Here is a 22,924-nt window from a genome sequence, read left to right as displayed (position 1 = left end):
TCATCTGGACCCCCTGAGGTTTGGTCCAAGTCACTTTTAGTCCGGTTTAAGTTTTTTTTGCATATGGCTCCCCTGTAGTTTCAATAAATGATTAAATAAGGACAAGTTAAACAGAAACGGTTAATTTAATTAAATTTGTGACAAAAATACCTTTGTTTGGAATTTTTTATTTTTTATTTTTTATTTGTGCTTCGTCCCACGAACGCTTCTTCTTCAGCATCGAATTTTCAAGCGAGAAGGGAAACCCTAACAGCAATAACTTAACTCTGATCGTTCTGAATTCAGTTCGGATAGCGATAATCTGGTTGATGAAGTTTTTTAAGCATATACATTCCAAATCACAACCTCTCAAACCCTAAAAAACATAAAAATGGAAGTCATGAGGAACAAATTTCAAATTTCAAATTTCAATTCAATTCTGATTTGAGATGAAAGATTATTCCTCATATACCATACCTATTCTAACCACTGGTTCTCTAAGAAAAAAAATTCAAAACGATGAATCCACAATCCAAGAAAAACAAAACAAGAGCACCTGCAAAAACGAAAAAAGAAAGTCAAAAGCCAAAAAAAAAAAAAAAACTGACTTTTTCTATCTAACTGTAGAGGAACTTCAACTCGAATCCATCTAAAATAGAAGGAAAAAAAATCGAAAAAAAAAAGGGAAGAAGATAGACCATCAAACAAAGTCAGAAACTGAAAAAAAAAATATAAATTATAAATGGGTATATTCATGTATTCAATAATCTCCCACAACAAAAGAACCGATTGTTAAAAGACACTTGCCTCTACGATTCTACAGAATGAAGCAAAATATCCACTTCCAAGAAAAATAGCAACTGATCCAAGCTTGAAACATGATAAAAGTAACACTTTTGAAGAGGGTTACCCCGATTGCAGACAGAGAACAGCAGTAGTAGCAGAAGAAGAGTAAGTCCTCCTCATTTTATTTTTTGTGCATTCGCATGAGGATCACAGATATGGTTTTGATCTCCAAATGTGGCTCACTCTCAGATCTTCTTCTTCGACGGCGATGTATTCCTATTCCGACTGACAACTGTAAAAAGGGAATCGATGACTGTTTATTATTTATTTATTTTACGGTATTTACTTTAGTATATTAAAATTAAAATAAATAAATCCAAACGATACAAGGGTATTTTTGTCACAAATTTAATTAAATTAATAGTTTTTGTTTAACTTGTCCTTATTTAATCATTTTTTAAACTACAGGGGAGCCATATACAAAATAAAACTTAAACTGGACTAAAAGTGACTTGGACCAAACCTCAGGGGGTCCAGATGAAAATTACCCAAAAAAAAACACCAAAAAAGATATGAAACTTTAAATAATGTAATGTAATAGAAAATGGATAAACTTTCATACCAAAAAAAAAAAAAGAAAATGGATAAACGAATCTCTGCTGCTCACATGGGCCATGTGCGAGCGGATCTCCCGGGTTGTAGAAGATCCGAATCCATTTCACTACGAAATGAAACATCTCCCTAATATGTGCCATTTTGAGCCCTTTCATTGGCCTCCCAATGATTAAAAAAGGCCTCGTGGTTCAATCCACCCACGTGACTTCACAGTAGCCGCTTCACCTTTAATAAAGTATTCCAAATCGGCTCGGCTCGGCTCGGCTCGGCTTGGCTTTATTTCAAGGTCATAGGCTCGTCGTACCAACGAACTCACTCGTCACTTGATCAGTGAGCAAGCACAGGGAGGCCCGTAGAAGCCCAAATCGGTGAGATCTCAAAACCATCCAAAATCATTATTTTAACAGACAACCAACCAAAATCATTGATAATAATCAAACAAAAACTAAACATAAATAGAAGACAAAATGTTGAAATCCGTGATAACTAAACCTTCAGAAAGAATACAAAAATCATAAAGAGAAATACCATCATCTGTTACAAACATTGATCAACCTTCTGGTTCCTGCTTTTGGTTCTAATACTTCAGAGGCTCAAATGCAACACCGAAGACATAGAGAGGAAAGGTTGAAATCAGGAAGAGGGAGAGAAAAAAAGAAAACAGGAGAGTATCAAGATTCTTATTCTAAAACGAGAGGCCATTCACTGACTCGCTCAGCTTCGAACTTGCTAACTCGGAATCAAAACCGAAATGCCAAATTAAAAATCATAGTGGAGTGACTGGAGTTCTAGCACATTGCTTTGGCTGCTGCGACCATAGCATCAGCTGTGATTCCATATTCCTTGTATATCTTATCTGCAGGTGCACTGGCTCCAAATTTGTCAATTCCAATTGCCTTCCCCTTGGGACCAACATACCTTTCCCATCCAAAAGTTGATCCTGCCTCAATGCTTACCCTGCATGTCACGGCAGATGGGAGGACACTCTCCTTGTATTCATCCGACTGCTCCTCAAATAATTCCCAGCTTATGAGGGAGACTACCCGGATTTTCTTCCCTTCCTTCCGGAGATCTTCAGCAGCCTTCTCTGCAATCTCTAATTCAGATCCAGTACCCATAAAGATGCAATCTGGCTTGTTTCCTGTAGCATTGCATGACACGGTGTATCCTCCTTTCTCAACTCCTTCAATTGATGTTCCAGGAAGCTGGCGAAGCTTTTGACGGGACAGGGCCAGGATTGAGGGTCTGTGCCTGTTCGAAACTGCAACCTTGTATGCACCAGCAGTCTCAGTTCCATCTGCAGGTCGGAGCATCAGAATGTTAGGCATGACCCTGAAGCTTGCCAAATGCTCAACAGGCTGATGAGTTGGCCCATCCTCTCCAAGACCGATCGAATCATGGGTCATCACATAGATGACTCCAGCCTCACTCAAGGCTGCGATCCTCATTGCAGCCCTCATGTAATCGGTGAACACAAAGAAGGTGGCACAGTAGGGGATAAGGCCACTGTGGAGTGCAATGCCATTGCAAATGGCACCCATGCCATGCTCCCTAACACCAAATCGAAGATTCCTCTCAGCTGGGGTATTCTTTTGGAAGTTCCCAAACATCTTCATCAAGGTCATGTTAGACGATGCTAGATCTGCACTACCACCGAGTAGACCAGGGAGAGCTGGTGCAAGTGCATTCAGGCACTGCTGGGACAGGTTTCTGGTGGCGTCTGCGGGGCTCTCTGTGGTGTAAGTCTGGGATCAAGCAAACAACTGTTATGGCCTTATCCAACTCTTAATTTAATTCTCACAAACCAAGGCAAGTTTAAATGAGAGAAAAATCTAAAACCAATAACAACCAAATTGATTAGCAACACTCACTGGAAGAGCCTTCTCCCATCCAGCAGGCAATTCACCATTCATAATGGTTTTCAATTCTGCAGCTTCCTCCTTGTACTTCTTCTCATACTGTGCAAACTTGGCATTCCATTCAGCTTCAAAAGCAGCACCTTGAGGAAGATGGTGGCTCCAGTGCCTGTGAAACAAAGGCAACATGATTAGTTCAGGAAGCACTTGGACAAGGATGATCAACTCAAGCGAAAAGAGAGTCTGATAATTTTGCTTTACTTTTTTACATCCTCAGGAACATGGAAAGGCTCATGTGGCCATCCTAGGTTCTTCCTTGTGGCATCCACTTCTTTAGCCCCCAAAGCACTCCCATGTACAGCATATGAGTTTGATTTGTTTGGGGACCCAAAACCAATGGTAGTAGTGACCTGTAAAAGTATCACATGTTAATAAAACTAATCACGCTAAGTTACTTCAAATTGAAATCAATTTCTTTGGAACATAATTGCATGGAAAATAATTAACCTTGATCAAAGTGGGCTTGTCTTTGACAGCCTTTGCTTCCTTGATAGCCTCACGAATTTCATCATATCCAGTGTTTCCATTCTTTACCCAAATCACATGCCAACCAAGACCCTCAAAACGTTTGTCCACGTTCTCAGTGAATGCAATATCTGTGTTTCCATCAATGGAGATGTGGTTGTCATCATAGAAAGCAATCAACTTGCCAAGCCCCCAATGCCCAGCAAGGGAGCAAGCTTCATTTGAGATCCCCTCCATTTGACAACCATCCCCCAGTATGCAGTATCTGGGGAAACAGCAATAGAAATAAATGAAATAAAATAAGGGGAAGGAAATTATCACAACTAACAGCAAGATGGGATCATCCTTGCTATTGCTAACACTAGACTCGGGAAATACACAAATCAATAAAAGTATCATGAAAAATACTGTGAAGAAGAAAATTAGAAATATTAAGAAATTCGAATCTCACGTGTAATGGTCGACAATCTCAAAATCAGGTTTGTTGTAACGAGCAGCCAAGTGCTTCTCTGCAACAGCGAGCCCAACGGCATTGCATATACCCTGACCAAGAGGACCTACAGAGAGAAATAATGAATGGTAGCTGAAAAATAAGGAATCTAATATGTAACTGATGCAAGCACTATCAGAGAAGTAAAAGACTAACCTGTGGTAACTTCGATACCAGGTGTCTCAAAATTCTCAGGATGACCAGGAGTTCTGCTTCCCCACTGGCGGAAAGCCTTCAAGTCTTCTTCCTACAAATTGGATTGCAACACATAAAAATTCAGTAATAGTTGACAACAAACAAATGGAAACCTTAAATACGAAGGAAAATCATTTGATCGAGCAAAAAATTGAATCTCTTAAATCTAATTTAACAAGCTTCATTGTTTGCCAGGAAAAATTCCCCAACATGATTCCGTTTACCGACTAATCCCATATCCCCGTACTCTCAGTTGGCCAAACGTCCAATTTTGAAGGGATCAGATCCATGTAAACAAAATCTACATAAATCTTTGGCGGAATATATGAATTATGGATACAAAAACAAAATATAAAAGATGATTAATTAAAGCTAAACATACAAAAAGAACGATGTAAAGACCAAAAGTTGAAAGCGGATCTAAAAAAGTCCCGTAAAAGGAATGCAGGGGAGGTCCTTCCGTGATTCACCAGAAAGAAAGCAAAACCAAAAAATGCTAGCAGCGTAAATACCAATCAATGGAGAATGGAGACAACATACCTTAACGCTGTCATATCCAGCAAGATGAAGCAGAGCATAGTGAAGCATGCACCCATGTCCAGCAGAGAGCACGAAGCGATCACGGTTGAACCACTTTGGGTTCTTAGGGTTGTACTTCATCACCTCATCATATAAGATGTGACCCATCGGAGCGCAACCCATCGGCAGACCAGGGTGCCCAGAGTTGGCCTTCTCGACGGCATCGATCGCCAGGAATCTAATCGTATTGACTGACTTGTCTACTAAACTCGTGTCGGTTTGGCGGATGGTCTCCACGGAAGCACGGATTGACGATCGAGCCTTGGCTTGCTTGCGAGAACCGGCGACGCGTACAGATTGGGATTTGATGCCTCGACCAGCAAGAGTGCTGAGTTTGAAGCCGGGGAGAGCGAGACGGTCAGAATTAGATGTAGAGCCAGATTGGGAAATAGAAGTGCGACCAGCAAGGGCTTGGGAGACGGTGAAAGACGATGAGGCCGCCATGGAAAACAACTTTTAGCTACCGATCGTGATGCAGAGCTGAGAGGAGATTATAGAAACAGAGGTTTCAAGGAATGAAGAGAGAGACGAGTTACTGGAGTAGCAATTAGTTGTCTCTTCTCTCGGTTCTGGAATATGAACCAAATGTGGTTGTAGAGGTTGACGAAGGAGAAAAAGGCGGAGAAGCGTTGAGGAATTGAACCACCAAACTAACCTTTATATATATTCTCCGGTTGCACGCGAGGTTGAGTCAGCGTCTAACCGTTGGATCCAGACGAGAGCCCATCTCGACCGTTGAGTATGGGAATTTACATAAATGCTTCGCCTTCCATTTTAAATAAATAAAGTTGTCTCCTGACTCCTGCGTCCTGATGTCTCCCATTTTGATTTGCTGGCACGAATATTCGATGATGGCCATCGAATTCGGTTTTCGAACTCAACGCTGGGCACTGGCTCGGCTCGGCTCGGCTAGGCTGAACCTGACGATTACACTGCCACGTGGATAAACAGATGAAGGACTCTCGGCTTGGTCAAAGGAGAACAATCAAATGGCATGTCTAATGCTGGATCTTGACGTTTAGGATTGCGAGAGATCGGCCTCATTCTAAAAGAAACTCTTGGGAAATTAATAATAGATACTAATAATAAATAAATAAATAAATGCCTATAATTGTTAACAACCTGGTCCCACAGCCAAGTGGATCCATTCCATTGAGCCATAATATAGAGTATGGATCATCTCCCTTAACGGGGGAGCAGTCTGTGTTCTCTAGTTATTGACCACAAATTACAAGGGAACCCTTAGAATTAAAATGATGAGTTTTTTTCAAAGAGATTATATTATTTTTTACTTGTAAGCTCCACATAATTTATAATTATAATGCCGTGACATCAGGAAATGCCATAATGTTATCCCCAATGGGGGATCCATTCCGTGGCCAAGGTGGACATCCCCTTAAGAGAAATGATTGCCACATCAGGCCCTTGAATTGAATGTGTTTTTCAGATATATTTTCGCCCTAATTAATTATGCCGTGACATCAAGAGAAATGATCCACACTCAATAATGCACCATATATTAATAAATCCAAATCGTGTCTCTAAGTCCGTGATTCCCCCTTCTAGATGGGCAACATGTGGCCCACCCAGAGAGAGGAATGGACGGATGGACTGCCCAAAGTCCATCTTCCAGCATAGCGGCCCTATACCCATGTATCATGGGGATTTATTTCCTTTGGATCCCAAGTGTAGTGGACTAGACCCGGATCCAAACCCATAGGACTTGAGATTTATTTGCCCATTTGATTTGTATGGCATTTTATCTTGATTTCACATGTTTACAAATTTTGGGAACATATTCATGTCAACTCTTCAATAAGCAAGGGTACGATTAACCTTTTACAATAAAAAAACGAAAGACAACCTTTGCTTGTCTAATTTAAGTTGGGATCTTTTATTTATACTTTCCTCACATTTCTTTACCTAAAAAATCAAATCCATCTCTAATCTACATTGTCAACGTTTTTAAGTAGATTTTCCACAAACGATGAAGAGATATAATGAAAGTACAATCGTCTACCCCACAATCGAATGCATCTATGTCTCGTCTCATGAGAAATAAATTTAACTAGAAAAAAAGCAAAGCTCGAGTAATTCGGTCGTAAGCAGAGGAATGCATGGGTCATGATTTAATCTGTTCCGCTTTCTTTAGGTGGCTGAAGATGGAAGGTGGAGGTTTTTTTAGGTAGAGAAGTGGAAGTAGAAAGCAATGGAAGAGAAGTCAGAATTGGGTAGGTTGCATCACATTTTCAGCTCTAACCACTCACAACTTTAAGTATTATTATCAACAGACATTTAGTGTACCAACTTTCATTTTAGAAAATGATTTAATCATAGAAATTCAGTGATGTGATTGGAACTAACAATAAATAACTTATTTCTGGTACTAACTATTTCTATAATTTACAGCCAAATTTAAAAAAAAAATGAATATTTAGAAACAGAATTTCATGACCTGAATAATTTGTTTAAGGTGTTCTATAATCAACTCTCTATGCAATAAACAATTAATACATTTCATATATGTTCTTGCACATCTATGGGTAGCTGAATTTCTTCCACCCCTCCAAGAAAAAAAAATTAAAGGAAAAAAGGGGGGGTCATATCTGATGTGTGTGCCCTTATTGGCAGTTCAGATTAATATTAGGAAGGTTTATATCACATGCACTTAAGTGAGCTCCTAGTATTTGACTTGCATTATACCAAAACACCTAAAAAATGTAGTTGGTAGAAGCCAGCAGGAATATCATATACCATAATAGACTTTGAAGAGCAAATTATACACATAATTTTTTCCAAGAGTATGAGTAAGCAGGCACTAATGGGTACTATTCATAGGAATTCTAACACTTAAGAAGCAATCTTTGTGGAACAGTACTACAGCAAACTAACTTAACAAGCTAATTATATTATATTATTAAACAGTAAAATTCTATTTCTATTGAAACATCAAACATTTTTCTTTATTTTCTCCTATAAACTGTACTATAAGAATCCTTTGCCAAAAGTGCACCTTGAAATTTAGTATTTGAAAGTGTTACAAGTTGTTTACCCCCAAAAAAAATGTGTTAACAAGTTGCTTAAAATTATTGAAACTCCTCCAAGCTTGTGGTGTTGGCTATGCTAGTAACTGTACTTTCTTTATCTCTCTCCAGCTGGCTCTTTTTTCTCCCTACCCCTCTACCAGTTAAATTGTCCTTCTTCCCCTGATTAAGAGGAGGTTTTGCAAACTAAGAAAACCACAGAATAATGACAATTCTACGGCAGTAGTGGTTTGACTTGGATGTTGAACCCAACTCAATAAACCTAAAATCCCAATCCCAATTTTTTTTTTGTTGAATTGAAGAAACTAGGTTTCACAGGAAGCATAGAATGATAGCACAACACCAAGTCAACTATGACAGCATTTCATGACCAGCCAGTCCTTACTTCCCACATTGGTGAGGTCCAGAACTGCCTTATTCTGTACCTTTGTGGTCTGAACAGATCTCATACTCCACTTCAGCATGGTTATGACAAAGACTTTTGTAATGCCAAAAGGTATACATGCAAGTGGTACACACATGACTGCTCACTGTCCTACCATAGCTCACATTGTTACACATTCTTTAATACCCTTTGCACCGAAATAGCAATGGGAGATGGAGACAATAATTTGTGGGGCTGAGTGAGCGCTTGAACTTAGTAAGGTCAATGAAAGTGATACTAGTGATGCAGACACTGAATAGCAATGCTGTGTTACTAGTTCCCTCTTGATGAGAAGGATGAAGCAGTAACAATATCTTTTGTATCAAGGTGCATTGCAATGAAAGTTTGTGTACTATGCAGATGGAAGAAATTGCACCAGCATCTTCTGAAAATGCTGTTCACAAGCTGGATGAGACGATGGAGTCTCATCCAAATCCTTACAAGGTTGCATGGGTGAACAATGTTAAGTCTCGAGATAAATGGAAGGGGTTCCAGCACTCCATTGGTGGAAAGCTTGATCTAGTTCAAAAGCAGTGTTATGTCGTCTCTCTCAAAGTCTACCATATTCTTCTGAGATGCTGTTGTTTGTTTTATAAGATGGCCTAGCACCACGGTTATGAGAGCACATACACATAGCTGTCTTGAGATGAAGCTTCTTTTGGAAAAAAAAAATCTTCCATCTATCAAATTCTAGCAATCAACTGGCACATTTCTCCTCAAATGAGTTGACATGGACAGCATTATTGGATTTCATCCAAACCTAACGTCAGAGGAGGGGAGTTGAAGGCTATGGCCTGGCTAGACAGACCCGACTCATATTAGAGGCACAGAAAGTCCTAAAACAGTTTTTTGGTCTTGCAAGGGAGGGTAGACATTAGTATGTTATTTAGCTAGTATAGATATTATTGTTGTCTTTCTTATTCCATTGTGCAGCAGGTTATATAGGATTCCTTCTGGTAGTTCCATTCTTGAGATACTTCCGAGATTATTCAGCTTCCATTATTAGTTGGGTATCTACTGCTAGGTTAGAAGTTATTTAAATTCAAGTAAATGTTGAGGAATGCACAAATGAATGAATTGAAAGTGGTTTGAGTTCTTGTGTGCCTGGTCTTGCTGGCCATGTTTCTTCTTAACTTCTATTTCCCTTCCGTTATCTCCTATTCTTCCCCAGGAACAACCTCTCTCTCTTCCTTCGATCATTCCTTGTCCCTCTCTGTTTCTTTTTTTATGCTTCACTGCAATTTGGTAAATTATTTTGTCTCTGCAGGAGAGTTTTATTTGGCTGAGATGACAGAACCAAACCCTAATACAACGTTGCTTGAAAATCGACTCTGGCTGAGAAAAGGTTGCCAACCTATAGTGACCCAAACCTTATGGGTTTTGCTTCCAAAACCTTTTTCCAGCTGTGAGAATCAAACCCAACTTCACACCTGGTTCTTGCTGACCCCATTTAGTTGGATGAGACAGCTGGTGGGGTAAACCTAGAGACTGACCACCATAGTATTGTGACAAGCATTAAGGTGGCACTAGTCTATTTCTTCCAGACACCATCCCTACTCTTGCCAAACGATGCAGGTCAGCTCTTCCTTTTACTCTGGTTGGTGGGAGTTAGCATGGACATAATGTATGAAAGAAGGATCTATAAGCAGTACTGTCTGCTTATAATGGCATCTTATGCCCCAAGCGAAAAACCAATGGCAACACAGTATACTAATAGACAGAAAATGGGAGCCCACATATTTAGCTAGGAGAGCGAGAGACTGTCAGTTCAAATCAAGTCAGGGCAAGGAATCATTTGTTGTCACCTGTAAGCCAAACCTAAAAAGATTTGAGTAATCGAAATACCTCTAGGGATTAAAAATATGCTTCTGATTTCAATAGCAGCTGGAAATATTTTGGTCAATGCAGGGTAGTATGGTTGTTTGACATCACTGAGATTTAACAATTCTGGAAGGATTTTCTTCATCTTGTAACTAGCTTCCATATGTTGCCAGGCTTAGTTGGTTAAGTGTTTCACAATAGCCAAATTAACTTCATCATGTGAATCCTGTTTTGAAACCAAAGGCTATATGATGATGTAGAAAAGAGAAATATATGATGATACAGCAGTTTCAAGACTAGCCAAATGTTTGTAGCAAGGAAATTATCCAGAGAATTGTTTTCAGGGAAAAGCCAATTTAGAATGTAATTACCTTGATCAAGTGCCAACTGAACAGAACCTTCTTTAAACTTTATGGTGACTTGGTTCAATCACATAACCTAGAGAAACAGGTAGAGAAGGAACATATGGAACACAAAACACAATAAGTGTTATTCTCAATAATTTGAGTCTAGAAACTGTAGTTAATTTTATTTTAGAGTTCAGACTCACTTATATGCAGAATACATTTTCAACAAAAAAGACACGTACAAAATACATCATACTGAATTGTGTGAAACCCATAAAGGGAGGGTAGGTCCATCAAGATAGAAAAATTAGGTTACAGTTCGATTGCTTAAATGGAAACCATTAAATAAACTTAGTTGAGTTTGAATTAAAGAAGTTTCCAATATGGAACAAAACTAACAAACGCTGAATTAACTAATTTTGCTTGCACTCTGAACATATAAACGTAGAAAATATGTTAGCCCATATGCATTATCTATCTCAAATTGAGTTCTGTTGATGAGTGACCAACCAAACCAAACCTAATAAAGATTTGGCAACCATATATCAAGGAATATTCACAAAACAAACCTAGCAAATAAGACTTCACTGTGGCAGACTGAGATTTCAACCACTGAACCACGCACTGGCCCTCTCTCAAATTGATAAGTAAAAGATGATCCTGCATAAATAAATAAATAATTTTAAAAAAAAAAATTCAGAAGCAAATAAGATACCCCCAAAAAATATCCTTCAGCTTAATATCCCTACAGGATCTGGAATCTGGTTTAGAATGTTGAAGTGTTCTTTGTTCATGACTGCAAGATCAATAAATTTAACTTACAAAAGTTGATGCTTACCATCGAACTGAATTTTCAAGCAACTTCATTAGTCTGAGACCCCATTCACCGAGTACTCAGGTCCTAAGAACTAAGTGACCAAAACTTTGGCAGAAGTGAAAAGTAACACGTGCATGCTTGGTGCGCTAGGCTCCATCTAGAGAGGGCCCCTACTTCCACAGGGAGGCACTTTCATAATTACAATCATAACCTGTAAAAACAATTGTTTGTTAACTTAAAGTACAAAGGTAGCTAGTAAACACAAGGAAGATACTTTAACGAACCATTGAAAAAAAAAATCCAAAATTAATCCAATTTTTGGACATTTAATGGTGCAAGGAAAACATCAGAAAAATCTGTTGGGCTAATGAGGCATTTAATGAGATCAAAATTCTATTTCAGTACAGAGGCTGATTGCAGGGAAAGACCTTATCTGTGCTTGTACTTGAAGAAAAATAACAGCATTTCAGTCATAGAATGTTGACACAAATTCTTTAATTTGAGCAAACAACTCTCGAGTCTCTGTTTCCTCAAATAATGGCATTTTCTCCAACGTAGTTTGCACCATCTCCAGAGTGAGGTACAAAGTGATTGCAGCAACTAGACAGAATGGTACTTTTCAACCATATTTTCTGGGATATACCATAAAGCATGGCCTTTTTCACAAGAGAACCTGGGCATAGTTGACAATCTTATTAATGATGTAAACCTAAACTTCTGAGGCATGAAGAAATTTGGATTTCATATGACCAGCAAATAGAACCAAAAACCTTGGCAGGGATTGCATATCTGTATTCAGAACATTGCTATAGGAATGCCAAAGCAACGAATGGCAAGAAATGAAATCAGTAACTCCAAAAGTTCATTCATGTAAACTGAAACTGTCCCAACTCCCAAGTTGTTTATCAATGATATTTTCTCAGTTTTTAACTGCATATCTAGAACTGAAAATGTTCTCCCAGTCATTAGCAGGTCAAAATTAGTTTTGGTAAGTTGGGAAATCAATTCATTAAAAGGAATAACTTTACACTGTGTCCTTGATGCATGCTTTGTTGAAATATCAAGAAGTCATACCTTATTTCCATTTTAAATGCCCGGTATTGCACCTCAAAAATAATACATAAGAAAGGAAGATAGAACAGTTGATCAAAAATATTCCCTAACAGAAGATGAACATCGATGTTCATACACAAACCAAAGGGTGAAATAAAGCAATAGATGCCCAAATTGGTATCACTTCTGCAACTTCCATGCAATGTGTTTTTAACATCCCAGAAAGTTTAGTTCTGGCAAAGATAATTCAGTGATGAAGTATAGATATAGAACCTAATAAATAAGTGATTATAATTGTTATCAACCTGGTCCCATGGCCAGAGTTGGGCCCGCTCCCTCGGGCCATATTTGGAGGAGACCTATCTCCCAGCACAGTGATCCCACACCCATGTATGATGGTCAGAGGACCAAGTTGTAGTCTGAGGTCAAGGAAATAGCGTCTCAGCAGAAATTACTGGGGATATGGTTGTGTAAAGAAATTGTCCCCGGGACTCTATTTGTGCGGAAGCCTTTGGAACTGGATTTGCCCTATCCAGAGTCTCCCTTAAGGATCAACAGATTATCAACTGTGGTGAAGCTTTTACAAGTGATTCAATTGGACGGTATTCTGTAAAGAGAAAATTTTGCCTTCTGAGTAAAGAACCTAGGTCTGAAACAGCCAGAAATAATATTACCTCAAGAAGAATAAGACCAAAGCACCTGCAAACTGAACTGTGTCAACGATCTATATGACTTTAAAACCACCCAAAGAACACTAGATATTACTAGGCTTTTCTGACATTCTACTCCCTTATTTAAACCCTAAAACAAAATTGGGTCTAACAGGTGATATTACGAGTCCGACTCTTACAAACTACAAACACTTGTTTCCCACAATAACTGAGACATTGCAACGCTTTGTAAGTATCATTCCACCCTTCCATAAGCATTGCAGTGTTACTTGATGACCTAAAAGTACCAAAGAAGAACAATAAAGCCACTAAAAACAAAGTAAGAGAGAAGAACGAAAGAATACCAGTGACGATAACCATTTCTTCCACCTGATATGTTGCATCTCCGATCCACTGCTCGGCTTCAGCAAACTTCTCGAAACCTCCCTTCTCGTTCGTTTCGTGCGCGCCAAACCGCGATTTTCCCGCCAATAATTAATGAGGGTTAAAACATGAACTGGCCCAGCCCATAAAGTATATAAAACTAGGCCCAAACTTGAAGGCCTAATTTGCCTAAAATCCTTTTGCGTTCCATGGTTAAATTGGGCCGTAAGCCTAAGTTACCTGGCCCAGCCCATTAGTTAATAATCTCACTCTAAGGGCTTCTTTGGGCCGTACAACAGAATCTTAGCGCAAGCCTGAAGACCTAATTTGCCTGAAAGGTCTTGTGCTTTCTAGGAGTGGGCAATTATTTAGATAAATGACCACTCAAACCCTTTAATTTATTCTGAAAGGTAATAATTAAGGAGGGTCATTTTCGGCAGGTCATGTTAATCTCATGGAGTGAAGAAAACAGATTTGAACCAGACCTAAGGTGAGGTAGGTGATGGGCCTCACCTTTCATGACATGGCCCTGAATCTCAAAGGTTGAGACCCACCCTATCTTCCGGGGTTAAAAGATTTGTAGTCCGGATCTTCTATCTGTCAGGATAGAGAGTTTGTGCTCCCATTTACTATTTTCTATCAATTATTAGGAGGGGACCCATGTAAACCCATTACGAATTCCATCTCTGATTATTATTTAGGGTCATCTGGGTCCATTTTGTCCAACCCTATTATTATAGTATAAGTTACCTATATGACCAATGATTCTTTCAAAAATTCACCTCAAACAGCTATACATTAAGGTCACAGAGCCCTCGAATGGAGAGCCCACAGTGGGTAGTTATGGACCTATGGTAGCTAAATGGTCTTTAATTTGATTTGAACCTACTTTAATGATTTGTGATGAAACTCCGGTGCCACCTATCATTTGGTACGAATCTATAAAGGGGCGTATAATACTTTTAGGGATGATTACGGTTGTCCTCTGTACTATAGTTTAATTACTATCTATCATTTAGTATATATCTAGAAAGGGCTTATAATATTTTTAGGGATGATTACGGTTGTCCTCTGTACTATGGTTTAATTACTACCTATCGTTTAGTACGTATCTAGAAATGGGCTTATAATACTTTTAGGGATGATTTCGGTTGTCCTCTGTACTATGGTTTAATTAATACCTATCATTTAGTACGGATCTAGAAAGGGGCTTATAATACTTTTAGGGATGATTACTACGGTTGTCCTCTGTACTATGGTTTAATTACTACCTATCGTTTAGTACGTATCTAGAAAGGGGCTTATAACACTTTTAGGGATGATTACAGTTGTCCTCTGTACTATGGTTTAATTACTAAAAGAATACTGCTCTTTATAAAATTTATATTTCCCCATCGATTCTAACCGTGTTAAGAGACCATTACAGTTGAATGTTTAATGTCTATTTTGTCATTTTAAAATTAAGAAGTCAAAACACAATACTATTTTTATTTGTAAAAACAATCATATCAAGTACCAATTTTACAGTTTTATTCTTATTATTTTGAATTCGAGAAAAATACTACCTAAATTATTATTATTTTGCTAAGAAAACGAACTTCCTAAAATTAATTACTCCAAATTAGATAGTGAAAAAAAAATGAAAACCTAATAGAAGTATGAACTTCTAAAAATTGATAACATAAATTAGAAAGTAAATAACAAACTAAAATTAACACTAAATTGGAAAAGAAAAAAAAGTAAACAAATAAGAAACTACTAAATTAGGAATTTTTTAAAATAATTTTAAGGTAATAATGTAATTTAATATAAAGTGTAAATAAAACCTTAGGTTATTTTGAGATTTTTAAATAAAAAAAAAAAGCCACATCATCACTAACTAACGGAGTTTAACGGTAAGGAGGCAACAGTAATTACAAGTAAAGTGTAAGGTCGGATTAGTAATTCAAAAAAGTATACGAAATAAAATAATAATTAAGCTACAGTACAGGGAACAACAATAATTATCTCAAACATTTATGTTAAATGCGCAATCATAATAATCATTTAATACATGTTTGGTAAGGACATATTGTTTTAGACAAATATGATTCTCATATTTAAAGGGTTTATAGAGGATCATAACGTTTGAACCCCCCCCCCCCCCAACCTCCTTCAAAAAAGGGAGGGTTAAAACGTAAATGTATACATTTTTGTTTATAGTCAAATGGAAAAACCATATTTACCCTAACAATTTTTTTTTTGGGGGATAAAGTAATTAACCTACGCTTCATATAAAAATCAAGTGAACGCGATAATTCTATGCTAAATCTTGGAAATTCATACTCGAAAAATGACTTATGGTTATATCAATGAGAAACGGTCTTATCCATTAGTCCAAGTCATGGTTAATTACATATCCTATCATTGGGTTACATTGATGCATCTAGAGCCTCGTATAATTCGACTTTATCTCTATTTTCTTTTTCTTTCGGTGATAAAATTATATATAGCTTCACAAACTTGAACCAATGATTATGAAAGTATAATCTTGAAAAACATGATTTCTAGTTCAAAATTATTGTGTTTTCCTCAAATCACGGGAAGAAATTTTCTTTTGAAAGTTACTATGACAATATCAATGTTTTGTTAATACTATCAAAGGAGGATTGAATGACACTTTTTATAGGTGTACTAAGAACTTGATATGTTTTAATTGGTTTTTGTCTCTTTTTCTTTAAGTAACTGAAGACAAAGGATTTTTAAAAATAATTTGAGAAAATTATCATTTGCTTATAATTTAAGGGTGTCATTTTTATGGATATATGTCGTGTACATATGTAAGATGATTATTGGTTGAGACCTTAAAAGCCATCAATAGTAAAATCTCTAATAAGAGATAGTATAGCCTTGAAGTCTTATATTATGATATAATTTGCTTTTACATTTCTCTCTTTTTATCAGTGACAATTTTACTCTATACCTTCAAACAATGAAGAATGAGTTTAGAAATCTTAATCTTTGATATAATACTTTTATTAATTAATCAAATCTAATATACTTTTTAAAGTCCTCTAAGGGGGGAAGAATGAGAAGCTGCTTTACTCATTGGTCAAACTAATAAGCTTTGTTCTTTTCGGTGACTGAAAGTTTGATTGCCAACTATAAAGAGGGATAACTACTCATTGAATTGTTTTTTGTCATCTTCACTGATGTAAAGCACAAACCTTTTAATTATTTCTCTCTAATGATGATAGGGTTTTTTTTTTCACACTTCATTGGTTCTTTAATTTGGTTCTTGGGAACCAGCTATGTACTGTTCATAATCTCAATTACTTAGTTCCCACCTTCATTAAACAATGGAACTAGCTAGGTTAAGACAAGCTGAAATCCCTAATCTTCTTTGGAAAGAAGCAATAAAGAAATGGGTAGATGAAACAACAATATGATTTGAGTGGAGGAAAAGTAATGAAATGGCCCATGAAGAGGAATCAACATAAATTTATACACTTTCTACAGATTGCAGACTCAACAACTGTCTTCCACTGAGTTAACTTGATTAATAACTTCAATAGTCAATAGCACTGATGAAGGTGGAGGAGACCTTGGTTCCTTCTGGGGAGAAAAGTTTCAGATTGTTGGAATCAAGGACGAGCTCAGCTGGATTCTGTTTTTCAATTTTTAGACACAACAGAGGTTTCTGTTTGCATTTCTGAAGCCTCAACTGATCAGAACTTGACTATATTTGTTTTAGATATTTTACAAAGTCCATTTCACTAACCCACTTGAAGGACAGAGCATGCATCTAGCTAGATTATGGACCCATGAACTTGATTCATGTAACCCTACCAAGATGACCAAAGTTGAAAAAGTTTCATGAAGGATCAGATTGCCCCACGCTTCTCACAGGAAAGTAAGTTGTTTTCTTTTTTCTTTTGAAGAAGAGTAATTGTCCAATTTGGGATATTCATGTTTGAAGAACAAAAGTCATTGTGTATTAATCATTCAAAAAGATAATCTTCTCAGCAGATAATATTTTAATCCCAGAATTACTGTTTCTCATTGAAATGAACCCTTTTTTTTCTATCAGGTACATCATTGATTCAGTCTCATGCTAGTTGAAAAAACAATAAACGACAATGTAATGAAATCAAGGCAATCTAATGCAACAGAAAAAAGGAAAGAGTGGGTGAAAAATAGCTATCAAGGCACAATTATAAGTTATTCAGAATTGTATTTGGCCTTCTGTAAGGTCAATCCATTAATGAACTACTTGAATCAGTAAACAGTCTCCATAAATTTGCTTACCTGAGTTAATTAAGACATAATTATTCATGTGAAAATATATTCTAATTCTATAGCACTGCTCATCAATTTGAAGACCTAATAATGGAACAACCATTTTTATTCATAATGAGTGTTTACAATAAATTGTAGATTATTACTATCATGGATGAAAACTACAGAAGCCCATACATAATGTTAGAAACTTATGAATTGAATGCTTTACCTGCTTCTGTCATGGTTTTATCAAGTCTCAGGAGTTCACACACAGCAGTAAATACACATGACTGCATTCAATTGTAACTGTTAACATTTTGAAAAGGGTATGGAGGATCCATATGCAGTGCACAGGGTTGATGCCAACATCCAATAAATAAATTGTTTACTTGAAAAGGATAACTCCAAAATGACCAATTCCATTGAATGTGTTGGTTCTTGTTTCTCTTTAATTTTATTGCTAAGCTCTCATATCTCCATCATGGGTTCATGGTTCTTCTCTTCATCCCTAGGTTTCTGGGAATCTTGAAGTGTGTGGGGGTGTTCACGGAGAGGGAGAGGAGGGTGGGGCAACCAGTTTCATTAAAAGTCTTAGAAAGTCACAGGCTCACAGCAATGATTTGGGTAGAGAGTGGATTCAGGGTGATTTCATTCTGTAAAACCTGAAAATTTGGTCTTGATTGAGTAAGTGTATTGAGAGTGTCTGCTTTGTTCCCTAAAGACCCCAAACACAAGTCACGCCCTATCACTGTTCACTTCCAAATCCTCTGCTTTTCAAGTTTCATCCTTTCTTTCTCATTGGGTCCCAACCCCCCATGTCGCTCTCTTTCTCTGCTAGCTGTTCTAAAGCCTACTTCTTTTGTGTCTCTCTCCATCATTTGCGGCTCCGCAATTCCCTCCTTTAATTACGCTCACTGTTCCTGGCACTCTTTCTCACACAAACACATACATACATCAGTGTTTAATGTCTTCCAAGGTCTTCTATACGTTAACGGTTAACCTCACATTACACCTTCCAAGTGAATGTGAAATTTCCCAAACGAAGAAAGCTCAATGCGACATTCAAAGCATTCCCTTTTCTGTGGACGAGGTAATGAGCCCAAGTCAAATCCGATCCAGTCTGGTCTAAATCTAATACTGTCGTCTCTGATTCTCTCTCTCTCTCTGTATACACCAATGCAAGCATCTCATTTGAGTCATTTCCAGCATGAGAATGACTTGCAAATGGTCCATTTCACTTTCCTTAAAGCTAGTGGATCAATGGCTCCGTGCTAATTCCCAGGCACCAGAAGAAAAGGGAGATACGGAGAAACATATAAAAGGAGAACCCACAATTGTCTGGCTTTTAAAGCAACACCCATCATAATAGCAGGATACAGTTGAGCTGATAAGGACAATAGCATCATATCCTCCGTGCCCACCATGCACACTTTTGGACGCTTTCAAACAGTGCTCTTTAGATGCTCTACCCTCTTGGAGATTGGAGCTGAGTTGATCAGTACTGAGCACTGACTCGTTCCTTACTAAACTCGATTGGATTAATGAGAATAAAGTTTAGGATTGTCAAGGGAAGGATGATTCTGTAACTTGGGATCGAACACTGATCTTGGCTGGTGATCAGAAAGGTTAACAAGCCATCTGTGTTTCAGCTTCAAGGGATGACCCACAATCTTAATGCCACTGTTTCGTCCCTACTGGTTTGAAAGAAAGACATGAAATGGAAGAAAGTATGAAGCAAAACTTCTAAGATTATCCATGGAAAACAAAAATTATGGTGAAAGAAGACTACAAAAATTATGTTGAAAGAAAGATTATCTTGTCATTTGCCCATTGAGCCCAAAGTTGCCTCGATAAGTTAGTAGCTTCATGTAGGATCGAGCTTCAGTCCTGCGCATTTAGGATGCATTTGGAGAGAAAATAAACCTTTATGTGGGATTCAAAAGAGTATAGTCACTGACATAATTTGTTCTAAGGATCTTTGATAAATTTTCTCTACATGGGTTTCACCAGTAATTTGTTGAAAGATTCTTTCTTATTGGTACTAAATTTTCCATTCAAAGACAAGAGTTTTGCAACAACTTGCAGAGCTGGTCGGTGGCACTCAGTGCCCTGACCACAGAGGAAGCAGCCCTACCAACTATCTGTCACATACATCTATGCAAGAAGGTCTTCCCATCTTTTTGCATAAGAATCCAAAGGGCAAGGTTTCATATGGGAAGGTAGTTTAAGACTAAGCTTTTGACAGCCCAAACATTGTCATATTTTAGCTTCCCTGGAATTCAATAATTATAATGTAGTTGACCCAGTAGTCACCAACTAGTTTGGTAAGTACCATAATCACTTGCACTGGGCTGGAAGGCAATGTAAATGGAGGAAGAAAAAAATGATTTCAACAAGAAAATTTCAGTTCTTTTATATGGAGATGTAAAAGCTTCAAATATTTGTTGAAACTTCAATTTGGAAGCAATTTTGTCTACTACTTAAAAGCCAATCAATGATATTTAATACGTTAGGTGAAGAATGGAAATTGGGAGGAACCAATCTTTCGTTGAGCATACATGCTTCATGTGGCAAACAATGGAAGACCGTCATAGGCACACAGTTAGAGTCCTGCCCTCCTCCCACTACTTGGGAGCTTATGGTTTCATGTTATATTTCACTCCCTAATATGGGTTCTTTTTATCTTTCCGTCATGATGCTACTTCGCTATTAGTCACCCAGGAGTATTTAGCAAGGTGATCGTTGCTCAATAATGTTCAATACCTCTTAGTAAACAGATAATGACTTCAAACTTCAAAATAGTTCTCGCCTTTTAGTATAAAAATTAATATTTTTTTTTATCAATTTAAAATAATAATGATATAAAGCTCCCTTCATTGAAAAGTTTTTTTTCAATTTTATTTTTCAACACCATTTCAATTAACAAACCTTGCCCATACCCTTTGATGAAATATTTTTGAACCGCCCACACTAAATTTTCTCCCCTTCTTTAAGGTTCAGAATGAACCAGAATTTGGATTTGGCAGAAGCAGAGTGGCAGATACCATTGCTGACCTCACTATGTCTCAAATTTTAGAATTTTAAATTTAACTTCCCAAAATAACCTCCCTCATTTCCCCTTCAAAAGGGGAATTGGAATCACAATAGATGCTAAAGCCGTAAAGTTCTGACTCGTGGGCCCCCATTGGCCCAAGCCCATGACAGCTATTAAATCCACCTGTTCTCCATTACATGCCCACAAAATCAATATCATCTTGCCATGGCGCGCTTCTCAATCAAAATTCCCAATGTCCACAAAAACAAAATAAATTTTGATTTAAAAAAAAATCCAAATCCAAAAAGCAAAGAAAAAGTAAGAAATGCTTTCTCTCCTTCCAAGCTCGCTCAGTTTCTCAACCTCTCTATATATATATGTTGTGTTGTGTGTATCGGAGAGAGCTGGGTTAGAGGAAGAACTCTGTTCTACTCAAACCAAGAAAATTTAAAAATGAGGCAGAGAAGTGAGCGAAGCCGGTGTCTGGCGCCACCGCAGGTGGCGGAGCTGTCGACGCTCCTCCCCTTTGCCACCGCAGTTTCGCTCCTCCTCCTCCTCCTCCTCTGCACCACTCCGGTGAACGCGTGGCGACCATGGCCACACAAGGCCAACACCACGGCTGACCTCGATTTCGGTGGTTCAAAGAAGTTTGAAGGCTCTTCCGATTTAATCCGGCTTAAATATCACATGGGTCCGGTTCTTACCAACAACATTACCGTCCACATGATCTGGTACGGACGGTGGGAGAAGTCTCAGAAACGCATCATCCGTGGCTTCCTCAACTCCTTCTCCGCCGTCAATACCATACACCCATCCGTTGCCGGTTGGTGGAAGACGGTTCAGCTTTACACAGACCAAACCGGAGCCAACATCAGCCGAACCGTCCTCCTCGGCGAAGAGACGAACGACCGATTCTACTCGCACGGTAAGTCCCTGACTCGGCTTACGATTCAGTCCATCATAAAGAGCGCCGTTACAAGACGAACTAAACCCTTAACCATAAACCCTAAGAACGGTCTCTACCTTCTCCTCACCGCCGACGATGTTCTGGTTCAAGAATTCTGCAATCAGATTTGTGGGTTTCATTACTTCACTTTCCCTTCAATCGTTGGATACACTTTGCCTTTTGCTTGGGTCGGAAACTCGGCAACTCAGTGCCCAGGATTGTGTGCTTACCCATTTGCAGTTCCATCTTACATTCCAAATCTGAAGCCAATGAGATCCCCAAACGGTGATGTGGGCGTTGATGGGATGATAAGCGTGATAGCTCATGAGATAGCAGAGCTGGCAACGAACCCATTAGTGAATGCTTGGTATGCAGGGCAAGACCCAACTTCTCCGGTGGAAATCGCTGATCTTTGTGAAGGAATTTATGGTACAGGAGGTGGAGGTTCTTACACAGGGCAGATGTTGGAAGGAGAAGATGGAGCAACTTACAACATGAATGGTGTGAGAAGGAGGTTCTTGGTTCAGTGGGTTTGGAACCCTATTGTGAATTATTGCTCTGGTCCTAATGCACTCGATCAGTAGCAGTAGCAGTAGCAGTAGGTAGTAGTACTACACTCCACTCCACTCCACTCCACTGGTTACTTGTTTCTTCTTCTGTAGGTAGTAATGGTGGACTCCTTGTCCTCTGCTAGGTTTCAAAATTCAAAAAACAAAAGGAAAAAGAGGACAAAACTGAAATAGATGTTTATTTTCTGGAGTGGGCCATTTGGGTATGTTCTCTTTCTGGGGTGTCCGTGTTTTGTTGGATGGAATTATGGATTACAGTTGGGTTTTGAAGGATTATCAGTTTCAGGTGTTTTAAGGAGTTTTGTTAAATAAGCCTTTTCTGCTACTCTGCTGTTCGTGTACAAATGAAAGATAGATTTGGTTTTCTTAGCAGTTTTAGCAATGAAGTATGATATTTTGGTATTGAACTAATTTCCTTTCTCGCCTTTTTCATCTTTGGTGGAGGTGGATTGTTTTCTTCTGGGACAAATCGTTCTTGATTGGTGTGGCTTCAGAAACGAGAACTACTCTTTTAAGCTTTTGAAAGGACATTTTAGATATTTTGGAACTT

At 38.1% G+C, this 22,924-nt stretch overlaps 2 protein-coding genes and 1 long non-coding RNA gene across 5 annotated transcripts; 1 reads left to right on the top strand and 2 right to left on the bottom strand.

The window, feature by feature from the left end:
• Positions 1–1,769: 1,769 nt before the first annotated feature.
• LOC149013916 (transketolase, chloroplastic-like) lies at positions 1,770–5,668 on the bottom strand. The gene is made up of 7 exons (XM_089159422.1): positions 4,987–5,668; positions 4,408–4,498; positions 4,213–4,318; positions 3,744–4,026; positions 3,498–3,646; positions 3,252–3,405; positions 1,770–3,125 (listed from the first exon to the last, which is right to left on the bottom strand). The coding sequence occupies exons 1-7, from the start codon at positions 5,467–5,469 to the stop codon at positions 2,169–2,171; spliced, it is 2,223 nt and encodes a 740-aa protein (XP_089015548.1). The 5' UTR covers positions 5,470–5,668; the 3' UTR covers positions 1,770–2,168.
• Positions 5,669–5,989: 321 nt separating this feature from the next.
• On the bottom strand, positions 5,990–13,620 carry LOC149013915 (uncharacterized). Of its 3 annotated transcripts, XR_016174134.1 has the most exons (6): positions 13,547–13,584; positions 11,907–12,151; positions 11,500–11,689; positions 11,231–11,321; positions 10,686–10,752; positions 5,990–6,070 (listed from the first exon to the last, which is right to left on the bottom strand). It is a non-coding gene; the product is annotated as an uncharacterized LOC149013915 (long non-coding RNA). The 3 variants fall into 3 exon arrangements; XR_016174133.1 differs by lacking the exon at positions 5,990–6,070 and having other exon boundaries at positions 7,471–10,752; XR_016174135.1 differs by lacking the exons at positions 5,990–6,070; positions 11,907–12,151 and having other exon boundaries at positions 7,471–10,752; positions 13,547–13,620.
• A 7,609-nt stretch (positions 13,621–21,229) lies between these two features.
• On the top strand, positions 21,230–22,781 carry EXL3 (EXORDIUM like 3). The gene has a single exon (XM_089158122.1). The coding sequence runs from the start codon at positions 21,313–21,315 to the stop codon at positions 22,387–22,389; it is 1,077 nt and encodes a 358-aa protein (XP_089014248.1). The 5' UTR covers positions 21,230–21,312; the 3' UTR covers positions 22,390–22,781.
• Positions 22,782–22,924: the final 143 nt, after the last annotated feature.

This window comes from Hakea prostrata, chromosome 6 (assembly GCF_041222555.1).
Source record: "Hakea prostrata isolate BN-2017 chromosome 6, UWA_Hpros_2, whole genome shotgun sequence".
NCBI lineage: Eukaryota > Viridiplantae > Streptophyta > Magnoliopsida > Proteales > Proteaceae > Hakea > Hakea prostrata.
The sequence above is the reverse complement of the archived record's forward strand: the minus strand, read 5'-3'. Positions and strand labels throughout refer to the sequence as shown.

Excerpts from the sequence above, each read along its gene's own strand:
- EXL3 (XM_089158122.1), top strand. The coding sequence starts at position 21,313 with ATGAGGCAGAGAAGTGAGCGAAGCCGGTGTCTGGCGCCACCGCAGGTG.
- LOC149013916 (XM_089159422.1), bottom strand. The coding sequence starts at position 5,469 with ATGGCGGCCTCATCGTCTTTCACCGTCTCCCAAGCCCTTGCTGGTCGC. Across the intron at positions 3,647-3,743 it reads ACAAGCCCACTTTGATCAAG|GTCACTACTACCATTGGTTT; the intron begins GTTAATTATTTT and ends ATACTTTTACAG. Across the intron at positions 3,126-3,251 it reads GATGGGAGAAGGCTCTTCCA|ACTTACACCACAGAGAGCCC; the intron begins GTGAGTGTTGCT and ends GCTTGATCCCAG.